Source organism: Lycorma delicatula, chromosome 7 (assembly GCF_047948215.1).
Source record: "Lycorma delicatula isolate Av1 chromosome 7, ASM4794821v1, whole genome shotgun sequence".
NCBI lineage: Eukaryota > Metazoa > Arthropoda > Insecta > Hemiptera > Fulgoridae > Lycorma > Lycorma delicatula.
In genome coordinates, this window is record NC_134461.1 from 23,726,661 (window position 1) to 23,748,710 (window position 22,050).

Below are 22,050 nucleotides of genomic sequence, written 5' to 3' on the forward strand. Positions count from 1 at the left end.
CCTGATGTTTCAATCAAAATTTCCTGAAAGATGTCCCTCCTAATTACTGATGGAGAACCTGGATCAGGTCTCAAAACCTGGAGGGCAAATAGTCTGGATTCATCTGAACTGAATTTGTAGATTACTTGGCATTAATTAAAATAAATTTAAATATTATTATGTGAATGATATTTAATTGTTTTTTCAAAATTGTTAAAATTCTACTTAGGTAAGCTTTTATATTACTTTATTATAAACTATATATTTATTATCATTATTATTTTGTTTTTTGTAAATTTTTATTTGTATAGATAGGTATTAGCATAGCTAAATGTCTAGTGGGAATGATGGATTTAATAAAAACTGTGCGTACATACATATATGTGTGTAGTTTTAACACAATTGTAATGCAATGTATCTGTATTTGTAGTAATTATATTACTTGGTGTATTACTTTCTTTATTTTTGTTTTATACATATATATATATATATATATATATATTTCTTTATTTTTTGACAATATACTGTATTGTATTTTATTTATAACATAATGTGATTATTTATTATCATTATTATTATTATTATTATTGTGTTCAGTATTTGTTGTATTTGTACTAATGTTAGTCCACAATATTTGCGTGTGACCTTGCCTTAGGTCTTTGGTAACATTGAGCTAGCTCCAGAAACCGCTATTAATCGTCACAACAATTTTCGAAGTTTTGTACAGGGGCTCATGCTACTATTTAGGTGAGTATTCTTTATTCAGATTTATTGACTATTTCTTGTATAAATCATTTCAGTTTTATTTACTTAATTTTCTTCTTTAAATACTTTTTTATTAAATGTTTATTTTACTGTTCATCTTACATCATTTCTTATTCTTATTTTTTTTTAATGTTTGTTAGTGAATATTTATCAACATTTTATCATAATATTTATTTACTATTCATATACCCAGCTTCGTGTTTGTATCCCTTATTCAAGTAAAAAAAGATAAGAGATAGAGGCGATGCTTCGTTAAATATTTCTAATGAAAATGTGTCCATAATATAAACTAAACCTATTACAAACTTTATTTGCAAAATTTCTTAAAAATGCATTTGTACATGTGGTAAGAAGGCAAAAAAAGGCAGATGGATTGATAGTTCATTGGGATAACAGTCAGTACTTTTTTTTTATATTCATTGTGGGACTGTTGTAGTGGTCACCTATAGACACATCCTGATCAGCTAATAAGGATATACTTTAATTCTTTCTATGGTATGTATGTAGGGTAATGTCTGAAGGTATGTCTTTGAGACTGTTTGAGTTGAGTCACATTGAGCAGTCAAGTATGGAATTTTTTCCTAACAAAAATTCAAGTTGTGTAAAACTTGCATACTGGTGTATCAGACAAAAATAGTTAAAAAGAGAATTTCAAAATTTTTTAAATATTACGTGGTTTCATAACAATATTCTAGCAGAATAACTAAAATTATGTATATATTTTTATATTTTATACACACACACACACACACACACACACACACACACACACACACACACACACACAGAGAGAGAGAGAGAGAGAGAGAGAGAGAGAGAGAGAGAGAGAGAGAGAGAGAGAGAGAGAGAGAGAGAGAGAGAGAGAGAGAGAGTGAGAGAGAGAGAAAGAGTGAGAGAGAGATCCGGGAGGAAAAGGAAATAATTGGAGAACTGATTCTAGAGCTTCAAATAAGGAAAATGTTCATACAAATATATGACCAAAAATGCTTTGTTAATGAGTTGCAGCTAGTGAAAAATTTTGCCACTGGGGATTTCAGTTCCCTGGAGAAATGAAGTCATACTGAAATTCTTAAGGCATTATATAAGGAGGTAAGTTTAGTGGTTTCTTATGTTTTTTGACCTGAAAGAGTGAATAAAACAAGTCTCAGAACTGTATCTCCTTATTCCTCATATTATCCAACATAAAACAGAAAGATTTAGTGACAATAAACACGTTTTTTTAGGTTTGACATTTAATAACTTTATTTAATTACTAATAATTTTATAAATTTTATTATTAAAACTTGTGGAGAATTTAATTCTAAGAAAATTTATGTAATAAAGTTTATGAAAAACTGTTAATGAAAAAATCTGTTATTAAAAACAATAATACTTAACAGAGAAATTTTTAAGTAAAAATTAAAAACAGCTGTTTATAGTTCAATAAATTTAGACCTTCGATGAATATACATTTAATTTACTTTCAAAAAATGCTCACTGAGGTTTGCACTGTAATAATTTGCAATAAATGTTCAAAATTCCACCATTGACATTGATGCACTTTTCCACTTGTTTCTTTACATTTTCTGACGCCAACCTAATGATATCTTTATGTTCCTTGATGAGATCAGTAGCATTAGAATGCAGCATTAGAAATCAGTTCATCATGTGTCTACTTTTTCTGATATACTTTAAATGTCATCCACCTCCATAAACAGTTATCAAAGAGAGTAAGGTCCAGTTATCTATGTGGCAATTTACCGGCTCTCTACATCCAGTTCGTTTAACAATAAATTTTTTATCTAAGAATTATTTTACTTCATTCATAAAATGTTGGTGCTGCATCAAATTGATTAAGAACATTTCAGTTTGTTTCACCAGTAAGAAATTTTCAAGCAGTGTAAGAAATTCATTGCTTAAAAGTTCTAGATAATTTCTACTCGTAACACATTCTAGTATGAAAGGGCTTATATATTGGTTGTCAACCATGCCAAACCAAATGTTCATCGAAAATCGTTGCTAGAAATTTGATTCAGCTACAGCATCTGGGTTTTCTTCAAACCACCGAAGTGAATCCAGTTTGCTGTTTATGGAAATTACAGGTAAAAGTAGCTTCATCTGAAAATATTATGGATGGAATTAAGTGGTAATTATTGTTAACCCATTGAAACAAAACTGCAGTCATCTGGTTTAGTTACCAAGCTGAAGGTGTTGAACTTTTTGATCATGATAAGGACTCAGTCTGTGAGCACGTAATGCCCTCTATACTGTACTTTGGAGAATGTTAAATCATGTAGAAATTCTTTGCGTGCTTGTTGTAGGAGTAAGCTGTACAACCTGAAGAATGTTTTTCCTTTCATCACCGTATATTGGTTGACGTTCAAATGAAACATGAGCGCTGGGAAGTGTATCATTCTCAGAAAGCTTCCTAAAGCGTCTACAAAGTACTTAATGATTTATAACTACTCCTCCAGGATACTTATGTCGGTACTTCTCCACTGCAGCTTCCATCACAAAACTGTACACAAAAATCATTTCAGCATATGCTGCATGAGTGAAGAGACAGCAGTTTTCAGAACTGATTTTTCACTTTATTAAACTAGATTTATCTGGAAAAACATAACAGTTTAGAGTAGAACAGACACAAAAACACTATGTAACTTAATTCTCAAAAATAATTAAACAATCAAAATTATGTCAAAAAACCCAAACCACCTAAAATTTATTATTAACACATAACCACACTTTTATAATGGTAAGTAATGTTTAAATTAATTTCAAAGCATACAGTTAGTGTTACCAACATAATATTTCAAATGTTTAAATTGTACAAAAAACAGCCGTTTTAATTTTTACAAATTCATAACATTTCTCTGTTAAGTTTTGTTTTTAACAATAAAAGTTATTTTTTTTTTCATTGACTTTATTGCATAAATTTTTTCAGAATTAAATTCTCAACAAATTTTGATAAAACATTTATGGAATTATTAATCATTAAACAAGGTTATTGTACTTCAAACGTAAAACAACATGTTTTTCATCACCATATCTTTTTGTTTTATATTAGATATCATGAGAAGTACAGGAAATACACGTGTCGAACCAGTTTTATTCAATCTTTCTGATCAAAAACATAACAAACCATCAGACTTATCCCTTTTATAACCACTAAAAATTTCAGTATGACCGCATTTCATTGCAGGAACTGAGGTCTGGGAGAAAGTTTTTGCTAGCCATAACTCGATAACAAAACTTTTTCAGACATGAAAAAGTATGAACTTTTGGTAATTATATACAATTAGGGACTCACCTCTGATGTTGATGAAATTTGGAATATACATATATATATATATATATATATATATATATATATGTGTGTGTGTGTGTGTGTGTGTGTGTGTGTGTGTGTGTGTGTGTGTGTGTGTGTGTGTGTGTGTGTGTGTGTGTGTGTGAAAAAATTGAAAACTTAATTTAAAATTCATCTCTAAGTTTATTTTAACAATTATTTTGAAATTGATACTCATATAAAAACACTTATTAATGTAAAATAATGATTAAAACAAATAAAAATGTAAGATAACATTGCTGTAATAAAATTAAAGAAATCTCAGTTAAATCAACAAATTATCAAACTCTTTTATTAGTCCTTTGAATGAGATTCATTTATTTGAATTTAATGAAAAAAATTAAAAACATTATTTAGTATTTATAAAGTTCCATATACCCATTACCATACTAATTCTGATTAAAATGAGGATTAAAATTATAATTCCTTATGCAATTAGAATTCATGTTGTTATCTACTTTTTGTCATTTCTTAAAGAAATATTTTTCATAAAGAAATATTGTGGTCCTCCAATTTTAAATTCAATCAGTAGAGTGTGTAAAATGAGTATCATTCACTCACACGCCAAGAATTCTATACAGGTGCCACAATATTTGCATGCTTGATTATTTAGATAAGTGGTAAAAAGTTAGCATTTGCAGCAGTTACTGATAGCTGTTTTAAAGTTATTATTTTTTAGTAAAATTTTCTGTTGTCTTTTAAACACTCCAGGGTAGCATAGCTTTTTTTTATAACAATATTCTTCATTTAAAGTTGTAATAAACCAGTTATCATAGTTCGGCTTTCAAAATTTTATCTTATTTAAGATGAAATCAGTACATCTGAACTACAAAGCCATCGTAGTGAGGAATTGGAGTAAATTTATATAACCAAGCTAAGTATAGATGCTAATAGACAAATCACCTATTAATCCCAAAAGAATTTTTAATAAGTTTGAGAACAACTTCCCAGGAGAAAGTTACCCAGACATTAATGAATTTTATAAAAAAATTATCTCAGTTAAATCTGTAGTAAGTAGTATAAGAATTTTTTTTTGAAATTGATAATGGCAGAACAGAAAAGAAGCTAATTTTTGTAGCTCAGTATCAGTTTTATTGCCTTATAAAATCAAATCAGATGGTCCAATTTATATAAAATTTTAATAAAATTGATCAAATTTTTATAGAAAAATTAAAAATTCATATTTTTATTTTTAAATTAGCTGTTATTAATTTTTTATAAATTATTTATTAATTTTTTCTCTGTATTATTCAATATCAATTTTTTTTGTTGTATTAAAATTGTGTTTTGATATTCACATCAATTTTTATTTTAATTTGAATTATGTATTCAACCTTGTTAATATACACTAAAAAAAAAAATCTCCTTATTTTGCCCATCAATAAATTTACTTATCGCTGTCATTAACAAATGAAAATGTAAAAATTGAAACACATCCTTTAACTAATGAAAACTGAGAATGTTTGAATAATCTACATATACTTCTCTTAAGTAACAACTAATCCTCTTTAACAGTATAATTTAGAATTTAGTATATTCTAACGTTTTGTAGGGCTAGTGGGAAAAAATTATCTACACAGCTATCATGGCTGTGGTTCAGATGTATTGGTATCACCTGTAAAAATATAAAAAAAATTATTGTTTAGATACAAATGGAATTTTGTAAAGTAAACTAACTCTTTGGACTACGGTTTTGAGGAACAAAAGGTAAAGTCTAGGACGAATAGAAAATTCTGATTGATATCAGTCAAAAAAATAACTGTTATATATTGTAGCGAAAACATGTGAAATTCTTTGAAATAAAAATAAATTGATTTTTTCATATCATTTGGGCTGGATGAGTTTCAAAATTGAAATTAGTTTTACTTGTATATACAGTAGCTGGTTGGTCCATCTTATAGTTCAGTTGGTCTGTTCTTCCATATCATTAGTACAAGTTATGAAAGCTGAGTCCACTAAAACATTTTATGTTAAAAAAAAAAGAATTCTTAGCCATAATTTTTTTTCAATACTTGATAGTGATCTTGGAATAATTTTTATTTTAGGCCTATTTATTTTCAAATTAGTTAATAGACAAAATTACATAAAACTATTATATTCAAAGACAATGGAAATACAATGAAAACAAAGGTACAATGTTGTAATTTGATTTAATTTAAAAAGTGACAATTATACGCAACACATTTGTATCTTAGTTCGTTATCACTAGCAGACATCCATGCTTGATCGCTAGTGTTATAATTTATATAATATTTTTTTAAATTATAGCAGTAATAATTATGATGTTTTTACAGTGACAGCCTCCATGTCTCCTTTTATAATAATAATAATAATACAAAATTATTAAATTCTTATGTTTTGTAAAAAATAATTAATTAAACAACAAAGATATTGTAATATAATAAAAGTAGTCCAATATTGTTTTCTTATATGACACCTTTACTATTCATTATTTACTATAACAACAACTGTGATATTTTTGAAGCCCTAAGGTTCTTATAAAATTGCTGATATGCTGGTGGAATAAATTCCAGCAGGCTTTGCAAGTCATTGACCTGCAACATTAAGGAAAACAGAAGAATGTTTTAGGACATATAAGGCACAACTTAGTACATGAAAGATTATAGTAACAGGAAAAAATATTCTAAGCTGTCTTGAAAATGTTTAAAATCAAAAATATAAGTATTTATTTTTCTTTAGATGTTAAAATTAGGTCCAAAGCAATAAAAATAACATGTAGGTTCTCTTCTAATAGTTTTTTGCTATCATATTTTGATACCAAATATACTTCAAAACCTGTAACTGGTAAAAAAAATCTTTTAAAATTTTATTATGAGAATATAATTCCTTAAAAGAAATAACTTACTATCCATGATAAATTGTTTAGTTGAAAAATATTCAATTCAATTTTCTCGCCTTTGCAAATTGATACAGTCTTGTGTTCTAAATATTCTGGTAGAAGAACAATCCCAAGATTTTTTTGGTTTTCTTTTAATACTGTGCTTCAATCCAAGTTCTTTGTCTTTCATCACTTTTCAGATTCATCATGAATTATAGCATTTGAAAAATATGGAAAATGGATTATCTCAATGAAAATGAAAGCTTAATACTTTGAACCAGTTTATTACATTGTGTATCTTCATTTCGGTATACAATGTGGATCTTCAGCACCTTAATTTCCTTATAGTCACTGAATTTCATTTCAAAGCCATGAAAAGGTTGATTCAGTTTAGTCTCTTCAATCACTTCCAACCAGTGGCATGAGGTAGACCTCTCGATTTGGTTTAACTTTTTTAGTGATGCCAAAGTCTTTGTAACAATCATTTTAGGAGTGACCAGAAATAAACAGAATTATGTGTGATCTTTTTAACATTAAAAATTGGGTTTGTAACAACATACAGCCACAATAGTGCAATAAAAATATTTCAGTTTTGCCCTCTGCAGGCATCTCTCCAACACACAACTTTTTCACAGAGTTCTATTGATTTTAAATACTTTAATAGACAAGAGGCAATTTCGCAAGACCTTCTGGATGCTTGTGTTTCATTCCAAAGGTACATAAAATCATTACTTTCTTTTGACTCATGTACGTCTAAACAAAAAGTACACATTTAACCTTTGTAATTCACTATATCTGTAGAAGAGGTGATAGCAGTGTCTTCATCAAAGGTGAAAACCATAGTTCTATTATATTTTTTGGTTGCTAAACTCTCTGAATTTTTATATTTATTCAAGCCAATCTCCATTTTAATGTGGTGTGTTTCAAGTTAATTATTTTTTTAAATTTCATGTCTATTTTATTTTTTTAGAGAATCACACGTTTAGCAGGTATCTTTCTGAGGTTTATAAAAACCAGTTTTAATTTTTTTTTAATATTTAATTAAAAATTTTATCTGATAAAGGTTGTTGCATTTTTTCAGTGTAGTATTCATTGTAAACCTATACAACTTAGACACAATCCAGGAGCAAAGAAGGTTTTGTTAGGATTTTGTGCTCTAGTATAGTGTGATTTGTATGTAGGAAATGAACTAATCAAATTTATAGCAAATTCAAACTTTTCATTTGCTGTTTTATTAGGTGGAGGGTGACTACCTCTCTTATCAGAACATGAAATTCTATCGAGGCAAGCTTTTTCAAAACCCTATTAATTCTCCCAGCTGAACTTGTAGTCATGTGAAAATAATCTTTCTATACTCGTACATCTCTGTCATGATTTTTTTACGTAATACTAACAAGTAGAACTTCTTTGAGATTCATTATCAGAATGGCAGATAACATCATTATCAGAATATCTTGCTTCTCCAACTCTTTAATATTTCGTTCTAGAAAAACTGACTGTTCATTCCATGAATTTAAGTTGTAAAAAACAAAATATATTTTGTCTTGTACCATTATTAATTTTTTCATTACATTTGAGAAGACAGTTGCAGTTTTGTAGACAGCAAAACTTCATTTTAACAATTTTTTTGTTTTCATTTCATAGTCTTCTCCATGTGTTCTAGCGTTTTTCCTTTCCTCTCGGCTCCATTTATTTTTCCTCTTTTTACCCTTTTTTCTGATTTTTTCATTGCTTAAAATAGATAAATGAACATCTTTTTCAGAACTTTCTGAATTAGCAATATTATTCTGTTGGAGTTCCTGATTTACAATACTAGCCTCTTGCTGTGAAATAATTAAATATTGATTTACATCATTTGAGTTTGATTCATCATCCATTTTAGGAACAAAGTCCAAGTCATCATTTGAGTTGTCAGAAAAATCAAAGTTTCCCTAATCATACCTTCGTCCATTTTTTAAGTAAGCAAAGCACAATACTAGCAACAAATATAACTGAATAAAAAAAATTCAGCTAACAGAAACATTAACCAATAAGCACTAAGTACAAGAACACGCAGTAAATTTGAGGGAAAGTGCTGCCAACCTTAGTTTGGTTAGTCCATTATAATTATTTAATATTTTATTTTTTTAATAGAGGGTGTGTAGCTAAGCAAGCAGCTCAGATAGGTTAGTCCACTTTACTGTTTCATGTTTGCTCAATATTAGACTATTGACCATCACACAGAGAGTCTACTACAACATAAATTAGTCCAATTTAGCGTAAATAATACTCAGACCACTTTACTAAATACAATATTTTGGTTTTTAAGGTTGATAATATCAATACCCTTTATAAAAACTGGAAAGCATGAGATATTTTTTGGTCCATTATAACATCAATTTTAGCATGAAAAATACTTCATGTTGGTTGAAAAAACCAAAATTTGATATACCATATGGTTAGTCCACTTTACCAAAATTCCATATATATATTTATATATATATGCATTACTTTTATGTGGTATTATATCACATATATTATTTAACTCATATTTATTAGTTTCTTTTTATTTATTTATTTTTTTATTACATTAGTTTAAAGCATGCAAATCAACATTTTCATTGTAGACTTCATTTTTTTAAATTTATTTTAATAACTTTTTGGTTGAGGTAATATTAATAATAGAAAATATGTGTGTGGCCCAAAAAAAAAAATTAATTTAAAATTTGAAAAATAGCTTTGTTTTATTTTATATAAGAAATTATGCTAAAAAGATCTGGTATTTTTTTACATTTCTATCTTTAACCATTCTTTTTTTTATTTCTTGAATTATTTTAATTCTACAGCACTAGGTGGGCTTTTGCTTCCTTTTGATTTTGCAACAGCCAGTTTTTTTTTACAGAATCAAGTTGTTCAACCTTCTACCTCTAAGCTGGAAGACCAGCCACCCTTCTATTGGTGTTATATCCTATTTGAATTGTCTCCACTTCAATAAACTTTGACTTTTAATTCGCTTCTGTTCAGCTATGTAATAACAACTTAAATGCTGCCAAGAAATCCCCAGTGGACAAGCAAGGATCATAAATGTAGGATTACAGGCAGAGCTGACCGACTACAATTTTAGAAAGTTCTGTCCCATGACATAAACCACCATTTAGTAGTGAAGCCTAATCAGCATCAGTTCCTACCACTGCTTTTTACCAACTTTAGAAGAAAACCAAAGCCTCCCTGATTCATTCTCAAGACCCATTTTTTTTTATAATTCTTTTAATTAAGAGAATCAAAATGAAACATTTCTGGTTAAAAGTGTTAAAAATTATCTCATTTCTGAATAACGTTTGATAGGAAAATGAGGAATATTAAGTATTAATATTTATTGATAATTGATAACAAAATAAATTGTTTTTATAATCAGACTATTAATACTTAAAACTATTTATACTTAAAAGTTTTCGTTTTAAAAATTGTTTGGAATTATATATATCATAAAAAAGTTCAATTTTTATTTTTATCATTAATTGCAAGCAGCTTATTTTGTGATTAGTATTATATAAAAGTAACTATAATATTTCTGCTGTCTTAACATATGGTCACAGAACCTACTTTTTCTTCTAGTTACTTTTCTCAGTCATTTTGAGAAAAGCAAAATAGTTTCCTTTCATATATTATTAGTATATTGTAAAAAATGTCTCATCACTTTTACTTTTTTCTTGTTCTATTATTCTATACATATTTTTCTTAATCATTTTAATACCTTCTCATTTCGCATTTCATCAATTCACCTAATTTTCAACAACCTCTAATAACAACACACATCTGTTTTTTCCATTCTATTTTTCCTATTGTCCATGTTTTGCTGCCATTAAGCACTGCAATCCATGTAAATATTTTTGAGAACAATAGTTAGAGGAAGATGTTTTTTTCATACTTTCAGAAGTAAAACAAGATTTTTCTTGTTTTTCAAATGAAGTTTATTAAACCAAATATGTACCATTTTAATCAACCACCTTTTGCCACTTTTTAAGATAAAATCATAAAACTGTCTCTTTGAAACATTTCTGTTAAAATTATGTTGTCATTTTCAAAGGCTTCTTTTGAAACTAACTTTATACCATTAAGAAAGTTCTCGAGAGACTGAAGCAAAGAGCAGTCTGACAGTGCAAGGTCAAGACTATACAGTTGATGCATAATCATATAATCACCAGCACTTTTCTTGACATCAATTGTAGCTTTTCTACCATTTGCAATCCATTAAATTTTTCATTGTTAAATCATGCGGTACCCAAACAAAAAGTTATTTTGTATATAGCCTTCTTCAAACAGTTTAAAACTGTTTTGTGGTTACTGTTTAGTTTGTTGCTGATATTATGACTGATCTTCTTCAATTTTTTCCATGATTTCATCATCTTTTCAATCAATGACCAATCGGAGTAAGTTGTATCATTGATATCAAAATTTCCAGATAGAAAATGCCTGAACCAGCTTTGTACCACCCACATACTGATACTGCATCATATCCATAATTGTTTTTAGCAGCTTATGTCATATTCTTCCTTTTTGTAAAAAAAAATTCAAAATGTATCAATTTTTCTCTATTTTCATTCATTTTTAAGACGAAATAACTTTTAAATAAATAAAATAATATGTCATAACCTTTCTAAAAATTTCTGACTCTTATGTCACCTTTTAAAAGCAAACAAATTTTGCCTGATTTGGTTAATATTACCAGAGTTATGCAATCCTAAAGCTATCTATCAGAAGTATCTGAGAGAATTTTTCCCCCAACCCTAATATTTTTTCTAATTCTTAAATCTAGATTTTATACTAGCGAGTATTTTTCTGAAAGAACTTCTTCCACTGGCCAGTCTGCCCTTGATCTCTACCTCAATTTGTAATTTTATTAACTAAATAATAAAATTCTTCAATTTCTGATATTTTATGTTAAAAACAAAAGATAGAGGTAAACAAAAGATCGGTGGATTATTTTTCTTCATTATCCTCTACTCTGTCATATTTCATTGGCCTTATTTTAAATTTACTTATTTTTACATGAATTTCTTTTTAAGGAGTAAATTCAACTTTTTTTTATTATTTCTTTCGACTCTTTTTTGTTCCTGCTAAAAGAATGATGTTATAAGCAAATCTTAAGACATTTATTGTTTCTCCTCAGATAGTTACTAAATTCTCAAATTTGTCATTCAATTCTGTATTTCTTCTTCTTTACACAAGTTGAAAACCAATAGTGACAAACTTATGTCCCTGTCTCATTTTTTCTGAATCAGAGCTTGCCTTTCCTCATTTTCTATTTTCACTGCTGCCTGATTTTTGTAGAGTAAGGTCTTCTTTCCTTATTTCAGTTCAATTTTTCTTTTTCTTTAAATTATCATTCTTAAAAATGTGTAGTGTTTATTTACATTAAAAATAAAAAATAAAAAAAACTAATCTAAATCTTATTTATTTTTTTTAGTTATATTTATTTCTTCTGTATTAATCTTACTTAGAAAATATAGATGTTTCATTTAAATGTTCATTGTTTGATCAGTTATATACCATTACTTTCTTCTGAATACTGTTAACTAATATTTTTATCATAAGGTAGAATAAAAAAATATCATCATAAATGTACCTGAAAGTTAAATAACTTTGATGCATTTTGTTCTTGTGAATAATATGGATAAAACTTGAAGAATGTTTAAAATACAATTTTAGTAGAAAATTATGTTGAAGAACAAGATTTTACATGTAATCAATTCATCAAAAATTGTATAATTCTATATGTATTTCATATAAAATGTAAATTTTTACCTATTTCTATTTTCTCTATTTTTTTGTAAGATTTCTCACTAGTCCTAAATTACCTCATGCCAGAATAGGTCATATAGTTAACATTTCATTCATATATCATGAATTTCATCTCAAAAGTTATATATTTCAATTGTTATAAAGAAACATTCATCATAACGGTTAATAAGAAAAAAAAACAGTTCAAGTCATGTTTGGAAATACGATACTATACTTAATAATTTTAACAGGTAAAAAAATGAATATATTTATTTTTTAAATAATGTTAGCATAAAATATGGTAATAACGTAGTAGCACAGCTGTATATATAATGCTTGTCTACTTTTGTAAGGTTTGTTGTGATTTTATACATATAAGTATTTAAATAATATTATTATTTATTATTTGTATATAATGCATTACTATTTTAGTTTTATTTATTTTTAATTTTTTTTTTTTTTTTATATATATATATATAAAGTGGACCAAAAAAAATTAACTTATCTTATTAAATTTTGTAAAAAAAACTTACATCACATAACTAAATCAAAGGTTCCCAAACTTTGTTGTCTGTAAACAAACAGTGAACAACTTTTTTGAATAGTTTCCTGTGACCAAAATGGGTAGCCAAACATTGTCTGGAAACCAGTTATAAAACTATTTTATTTATTAATTAGATAGTTGAAAAACTTACTGTACAGTTTTAATACTGAAACTTCATTGTTGAATAATGACAGGAGATCAGTATCTAATTTTTTTGATTTTAAATAAATTAATTAAAAAACCTTTTTTTTAAAAGTTTCCAGTCAGAAGAATGTTATCACCTACCTTAAATTTTGTTCATGGAAGGGGATATCTCTTTGCTTTAATTTTCATGCAGCTTTATTGTTCTTCAGATAAATTTTTATCCATCCAAATTATTTATAAAATGCATACATTGAGTCATGGTGGACAATTTCGGTTGAAGGTTTCAGTGATTACTTTCACTGGCACTATAGTCCAATGTGAACCTTGGCTTCCTGTAAGATACAGGATTTAGATGGTTATAAGTTAAATTTACCCTTTCTTTTGGGATTATTCCAAATAATTTTTTTTTTTTTACATTTATTCTAAAAACATTATTAAAATATTTGTTTTACAGCATTTCTAAATATCTGATAGGATAAACACTGATAGGACCATATTATTTTTAAGGTAGTGCTAACAGCATTTCATACCTTAATGTGCTTGAAAATTAATTTATTCCTTAGTTTCATTTGATTGGTATGGAATTACTGCTATTTTACTGCAAGATAAAGCTGTTCTTCTGTGCTCAGTTGGTAAAAGAGTTTTAAAATTAATACTTTAAAGTGCAGTGGATCGATAGGTGTTCCAAAATTCAGTTGGCCGCCTAGAAGTTTAGACTTATGATAGCTCCCTTTGGAGCATAATCAAAGAAAAACTTCCACTTGCGACTAAGTTACCAGCTTATCATTTGACAAGTTGAAAATTGCTCTTAGAGGCTATTTTTATAACTTTAAACCTTCAATGTGGAAGAGAATGTTTAAATATATTTATTTGACTGATAAAACTGTGAGCTGACAGTGAAAGAGCACGCATAAAGATGTTATTTAAAATATGTTTTACGTGTAAAGATATTAAATAAATGACTAAGAAATTATGTTTATTTCTTAATATGAAAAGGTAACTGTGTGGCTATTCTGTAGTTTTAGGTTTTACACAAAATTTCTGTAAATGGTTTTTAAGAAAATTATTTTAATGTGGTAAAATCAGCTGTATCATAAGAAACCTTTACTTGTTAATCACTTTTGTCAAAATAATTCATATTTATTAATTATAGACAAGTTTAGTGATTTCTAAAATTATTTCTGTTAATATATTAAAAATATTATTGTATTTTTAGAAGCATTTTTTACATAAATTTTAAGAAATTAATTTTGTCAAATTAAATTTGAAAGAAAACATTTGAAAGAAATTCAAAAATAAAGTATATGTTTTCATTTTTACCATTATATCTTTGGAGTATGGAGGATATTATAATAGTTATTTGGCACTGAAGATAAATTGATGAAATGCACGTTCTTCTTATGATGTAGTTGCTCATTAAGAAAGAATTTTTTAAATTCTGAGTTTAAAGGGTTATAATGGATTTATGAATTTTTTTTTAAACCTGGCTACTTTTTTTAATTCCTCAGTAACAAATGCTTGAATTTGCTTGAATGCTATCAGCTTGAATTTAGTGTGCGTAATCTTCATGTGAATATCTAAAATCCAATTTCTAGATTTTCTGAAATTTGTCCTTGAAAGGGTTGAAGAAAGCCAAAAGATTTTTGAACAATGATTGCAAATTTTCCCATTTCTGACTATACTAAATGAGAAATTCACTAAATTTGGGCTTTGTTACAAATAATCTTCAGATAAACATCTAAAAACCATTTTTGAGTTTTTTTAATTTTGATTTTTTAAGAGGTGCGATGGTGTACAGTATGGCGACTCAATCAACACAGCCACTGCCATTTTACTGTATGTGTGATGCAACCTACTGCATCTGCCCCATGTTACTTGGCTAAAGAACTTAAAATAAAAAAAAACCACAACAGGAAATAGAAGTAACCATATAGAGCAGGCAAAGCCACGATGGAGATGCTAGTGTATTTATATGAGGTCTGTAAATAAAGTAATGAGACTAGTTTTTTTTTGGCAGCCAAAGTGGCAACACTGTAAAATTTCTAGTAAACATGAACAGCTGATTTATATTAGGTATTAATATTTTTAGTCTGTTGTTGTAAGCAAACGTTTTGTAAAATGAGTTTTTGTTGTGCATTACAAAAAGGAGTGATGATAATTATGAGCAATGATGTGCAACCAAGATTTGTGTTAAACTCAGTGAGAATGCTACTGAAATCTTTTCAGAATTGAAAAGTATGGAGATGATGCTCTATCATGAGCCCAAGTTTTTTGGTGGTTTAAGCATTTTCAGATGGCCGGGAATCAGTTGCAGATGATCTAGCTCTGTAAGACCGTTAACATCAAAAGGTAATGACAATGTTGAGCAAATCAGAAACTTGATACGGTACGACCAGCAATTAACTGCCAGATGATTGCAAAATAACTGAATTTGAACCATACCACAGTTCATCAAATTGGACATGAAAAAAGTTTGTGCAAAATTAGTCCCAAAAAAATTCACTGTTGAACAGAAAAACAACAGGGTGGAAGTGTGCCGCGATCTTCTAGAGTGAATTTAAACTGACCCTGATTTTCTAATAAATGTTATTACGAGTGATGAATCTTGAATATTTGAGTACGACCGAGAAACAAAATGCCAGAGCAAAGAGTGGCACACTTCAAACTCACCACGTCCCAAGAAAGCAAAAATGAACAAATCAAAAATCAAAACCATGCTAATTTCTTTCTTTGATAGAATGGCATTGTCCATAAAGAGTTTTTGACTGTAAATCAATATGTTTACCGAGAAATTCTTGAAAGACTACAGAAAAGATTTGCCCGCATGAGACCAGCCACCAAAGACAACTGGATACTGCATCATGATAATGCACCTTATCACACTGCATTCTCAATTAATTAGTTTTTGGCAAAGAAAAACATTCCTGTAGTTCCTCAACCACCTTATTCACCTGACTTGAGTCCGTGCGACTTTTTCCTGTTCCCAACTTTATAAAAAAAAAAAAAAAAACACCTCAAAGGACACCGTTTTGAAACAGTAGAAAACATTTTAAAAAATGTAACTGACCATCTGAAGGATATTCTGGTTTCTGAGTTCAACACTGCTATGAATATAGCATATAGTGGGAAAACCGTTTGAAGCATTGCGTGGCTTCCCAAGGGAACTATTTCAAAGGAGTCCATGTATAATTGGATTGTAAATAAAAAGTTTTTCTGAATCAGCCTCATTACTTTATTTACAGATCTCGTATATATAAGTACATATATAATTTTTTTTTTCAAAGAAATGCTAGTACATAGGCAAAAATATAAATCAGGTAAATTTGTCAATTCTTTTACTACGGCATTTGGCAGTGAAAATTATGTAAATATATTAAATTTTTTAAATTCATCCCAAACCAATGTTATTTTATATAATTTTTTGAAACTGATATAATAATTAATGACATGAAAGATATTAATTCAGTCAATGAGCCATGTTATGTCATAAGGTACATGTATATATATATATATATATATATATATATATATATATATATATATTCAAGCTAGTGTTATCCCTCTCTATTTTGACATTATGTTGGCCAATTTTCAATTACATTAAAAGATTTAAATCTTTTATAAAGTGTAGAGTCACAATTTAATAAACTGTAGAGATCAAACACAGAAATACAACTTTTTTGGACCACTTATTTATAAATATTCTTTTAAAATAAGTTGTTGGGTTGATTTAATTGCATTGACTTGATTGTTTGGTTGGTTGCTTGTAGATCAGTAATATTATTTATATTATATTTTATGATTAAATGTCTTTATGGTATATTTTATTGTGTATGATTTGATTCTTAGTATGTTATGAGTTTATTATGATATGTAATGTGTGATGTTACATTTTGTATTTCTTTTATTTATGAAAAATATTTATTTACGTTTATGAAAAAGTTTATAAATGATGTATTAAGTAAATATTTATATAATTGTAATTTTTTTTCTCTATATGAAATGAAAAAAGTAAAATACATCTCCCAGATGTATTTCAGATTATGTGAAATATGTTGTAAAATTATTTGCAGTTTAAAAAATACACTTTTTTACAAAAAAAAAAGTATATATGAAGAAAATGATCATTCAATTTTGGATTAAATGTAAAAAATATATTTAAAAAATGGTAAGTCTAATTTACACCATATAATGTTGTTAAATTTCATTTATTGAAGTGCTGGTGTGGATTCTAAGTATCTTGAGAAGAATGATACTTAAAGAACCTTTTATTTATTATGTCTAATTCCTTATGGTGAGGAATTTTCATATTACTCTTTGTAGATTTGCACTTGATGGATCAAGTATTGCTTACCCTATTTGCTAACTTGCATTTTTCCTCATGAAAAACAAATTGGAAACCCCTTTACTAAGCAGATTAACTAATAACACACACATTTACATCTTAATAAACAAAAGTCATCGTCTATAACAATTACAAGAAGATTCAAAGGACTTATTTGGTTTAATTTGAATATTCATAATTTTACTTCATTGATTAATTATGCCAGCAGTCAAATGTAGAAAGACATTATTATGGAATGCATTGAAAAATAGTATTTACAACACAAATTCTTTCCATTTATTTCAGTAGATTTTTTTTTAATACATGTATAAAATGTGTTCTGACAGTATTGTGTTTAAAACAATGTGAAAATTGATAGTGATTTGATGGTTTTAACACAACTGGTAAGTGTGGTGCTTCAATAATTTAATGCAAACAAATATTCATTATTGTTCAAAGTCATATTTATTCAGAATATTTGTAATAATTAATCATCTTTTTATAATCTCTGGATTTTTCTAACATATTTATTTTTATCACATATTTCATGTGATAACATTAATTTGATAGTCCATGAAAATTATATTTCATTCAGTTCCTAATCTTTGTTCTTACAGCTTCCTTGTTCATTTCTCTTTCAATTTGAATACTTTCGGTTAACAACTACTTACATTTATTAGTGACATGCCATCACAATTCTATATATTTTCATTATTCACATTAAAAAACAAAATCATACTGCCTAATTAATTTTCACCATAAATACAAATATGTCAGATGTAGTACCAGTATATGATTTTTATTGTTTGTTCCGTAATTGCACAACAAATTCAAGATTCAAGACCATTGACATTTTTTCCATTATACATTTTTGAGTCTTTTAAAATACTCAATATTCATAAAAGAAAAACCAATCGACTGGATTTGTCAGTACTCTTTACTTTATTAATTACATCTGGAATATTTTTCAGTCTGAAGTATAAAGCCCACCACTAATAAACTTATATACAAAACAGCATACTAATTTGTTTTTACTGTTAATTTATTGGTGGTACTATGAAGCTGCTGTTTTTAATATTAATATCTAATTTTTTTCCTTGACTATGTTGTTGCGTTAACCAGGTAGCTGAAGAAATGAAGATATATGGTGGTAGTGTAAAAAATTATAATTTCTTTTGGAACAGCATGATTCTGTAAAATCTATTTTCAAATTTGAGTTGGTTTTTACTACTGAAATTTTCAAGAAACTTATAGTAAGGAGTACTATATACAGTAAAACAATCATTTAAAGGATCATCGCAAGATCAAGAAAGCTACATCAAGATCACTCTTGCAAATAATAGTAGTTTTTACTTTTCTATCTTAAAAGGTAATTCACACTAAAAAGAATTAATTCCACAATTCATTCATTCTACATGGTCAAACAATCGAGGATGATTGATTTTTGACATTAATGAGATATTTGAGGTTGGTAATAAAAAACTAGTGCGTCATAAGTATGGAAAAATAATGAAGTGTTAGTGTTAACTGGTGACAATGAAAATATATATTCATCACTTTTTATATGTAACTTATTGACAACGAATGCAATACCATCATTGTTCATTAGCAATTCGCTTGATTTAGGTGTAGATATCTTTTGACAAGGTTGAAATTTGCTGAGAATAATTTTTAATTGATAAAAGAGAAAAAATTTACAAAAAGATCGAAGTGCTACTGGAAAAACGAACAAGATATGGTGGCAAACAAATCAATTCGAACACAGTATTTTAAATAGAAAATTTTATTTTTAAAAGAAAAAATGTTTAATAATCAAATTTAATAGTTTATGTGTCCTCCATTGTTTTTTATTATCTCATTAATCCTCTTTGGCAGTAATTCCACTAAGGTAGAACAATGATTTTTGATTTCTTCATCTCGAAACCAAACCTGTATCACTGAACTAATAAGGTCAGTTTTTGTGTTACAATTCATTTTTCCAAGTCTTCTTTTTCATAGGGCTAATAAATTTTCAATGGGATTCAGGTCGAGGGAATTCCCTGGCCATGAGAGCACTCAAATCTTTTGGTTTTTGAAGAACTCCTTGGCTTTCTTTGATGTGTGACATGGTGCAAGGTCCTGTTGGAAAATGAGTTCTGGGTTCTTCTGCATAAGTGGGACTATTTTTCTTTGGCATATGTTAATGTATTGGTCTGATTTCATCATCCCATCCACAGGCATAAGTGCTTTTGGTCCTTCATGTGTAAAACATCCCTAAAACATATTTTTGGCTGGGTTTTTGGATGTTTGTTGCAGGTGTGCTAGCGTAGTAGTCTTCTCATCTACTGACTTACAAATGTAGGCATTCTCTCCCCTTGGACAAAGAAATGAGTCTCGTCTAAAAAAATAACTTTTTACCCCATCTTTATAGTCCATTCTTTATGTTCCTTTGCCCATTGAAGTCTTTTTGTCTTCATAACCTGTGTCAGTAACTGCTTCTTTTTAGATTTCCAAGCAATCCTTCCCACTGCCAACAATCTTTTACAAACTGTCATATGAGTAACATTAGTCCCACTGGCTCTCAAGTCGCTATTAAGGTCAACAGCTGACAATCGTGGATTAATTTTGCTTTTTCTTATTAGTAATCGATGCTGTGTTGGTGTGGTTTTCTTTTTCCATCCACATTTTCCTTTTCTCTTTGGAGCGACAGAGCCTGTTTCCCTAAACCTTTCATGATCTCATTTACAGTACTAACCCCACACTAACTCACTGGCAATTTGCCTTTGAGTCGTTTGTGTGTGTTGGGGCAGAGTAAAAATGTTTGACCATATTTGTGCAGTTATAACAAACTTATAACAGAAATTCACATCACTAAAAACTAATTGACAATGATTATAAAAGCACAAAAACCCTAATTCTGTTTGTATATGAACTAACAGCATAACTTAAAACACCAAACAGCAAGCAGTCTGCCACAGAATGAAAATATCCTACAACAGAACAAAAATTTACTTTGTTCAGATTAATTTGTTTACTACTGTACAGTCCAACATAGAAAATTGCTGGAAGCAGTAAACTCATAAGGAAATTAACGTAGTAATTCAAATCTACACAAATAAAATTATTTTTTAAAAGTGTGAATTCTTTTTGGATCATCATTGCATTTAGGATTTTATCATCAAATACTTTATTACATATGTTTTAGTGAACTATTCTATTTTTCTCTGAACAGATTTGCTGTGTACATTTTTCTTCCTGTGACCAATTTCTTCCTATGTATCTAAAATTAGCTTTATCATTATTTTTTTGTCACTAAAATATATAAAACAAAAATAAATAATTAATTATTTATAATATTTAGAAAATTAAATCATTACTTATAAAATTAAGTAATGATATATTTATTTCTAAATGGTTATGGTTATAGACATCAGTTGCCGAGTTGTAATTGGACGTGTTTCATTTTGTTCCGTTATTGGAATCAATAGTTGCAAGAAACATAATGGTTCTTTCAGTACAGGAATGCATTATTCTGTTTAAACACGTCGTCTGTGAAGGTGACAAGTATACTGATTTACTGAAGCGCAAGTTTTCTGCAAAATTTCCAAATACTCCTGTTTTGCAACACAATGCAATTCAAACTGTTATTGATAAACTTCGTGCACTAGGCTCTATAAAAGACACTGAGCAAAGTGGAAGACCACCTATACTAAACAGAAAGAAGCTGCTTGGTATTTCAGATGCTATGGCCGAAATCCATCAAAGTCAATGCATAAGTTAGCACAGCAGCAAGGAAGCATATAAAGCTTTAAGAAAAAAACCAAGTTGAACCATTAAATTGAAACATGTACTCTGTTGTATTGATGTTGGAAGAGGTCATTTTCAGTACCTTTTACTACTACTGTATATCCATTTCTATAATATAATGAAATAGAAATACAAAGTAATAAGTAAGAAAGTTTTGTCATTACACTTCCTTCCATAAGTCTAAGGCACAGCAGCTTTCCGGATGCAGTCTATAACTAACATGATAAATGAAGCTAATTTGATACATACTTTACTTGAATAAGATTTTAATTTATTTTTTCCCTACAATGGTTTGATGCAATTCTGTCCACCTATTTTTTTTTTTTTCCTGTATCTCTTAAAACTTTTTTATCAATTCTTATTAATTTTATCATTATTAAAAACAGAAATTTTTCTACAATTTTAGGTTTCAAATATTTATATTTTGTCTTCAAAGATTATTGTATTTTCTTTTTAACAATAAAATATTACTGGTATACTCCATACATAAGTTTAATATGATTAATTTATGGCGGAACTCAACTGATAATCACATGTAGGATCATAGTGATACATAAAATAAAAATCAGTTTAACTTTTTTTCA

At 28.1% G+C, this 22,050-nt stretch overlaps 1 protein-coding gene across 1 annotated transcript in view; it reads left to right on the forward strand.

Annotated features, from left to right (window-relative positions):
- LOC142327268 (voltage-dependent calcium channel type A subunit alpha-1-like) overlaps nucleotides 1-22,050 on the forward strand; it is a 902,521-nt gene that overhangs the window by 780,221 nt on the left and 100,250 nt on the right. Inside the window, exon 32 of the mRNA XM_075370151.1 lies at nucleotides 635-726. Within this exon, the coding sequence (XP_075226266.1) occupies nucleotides 635-726 (92 nt within the window). The remainder of the gene's footprint in view (nucleotides 1-634; nucleotides 727-22,050) is intronic.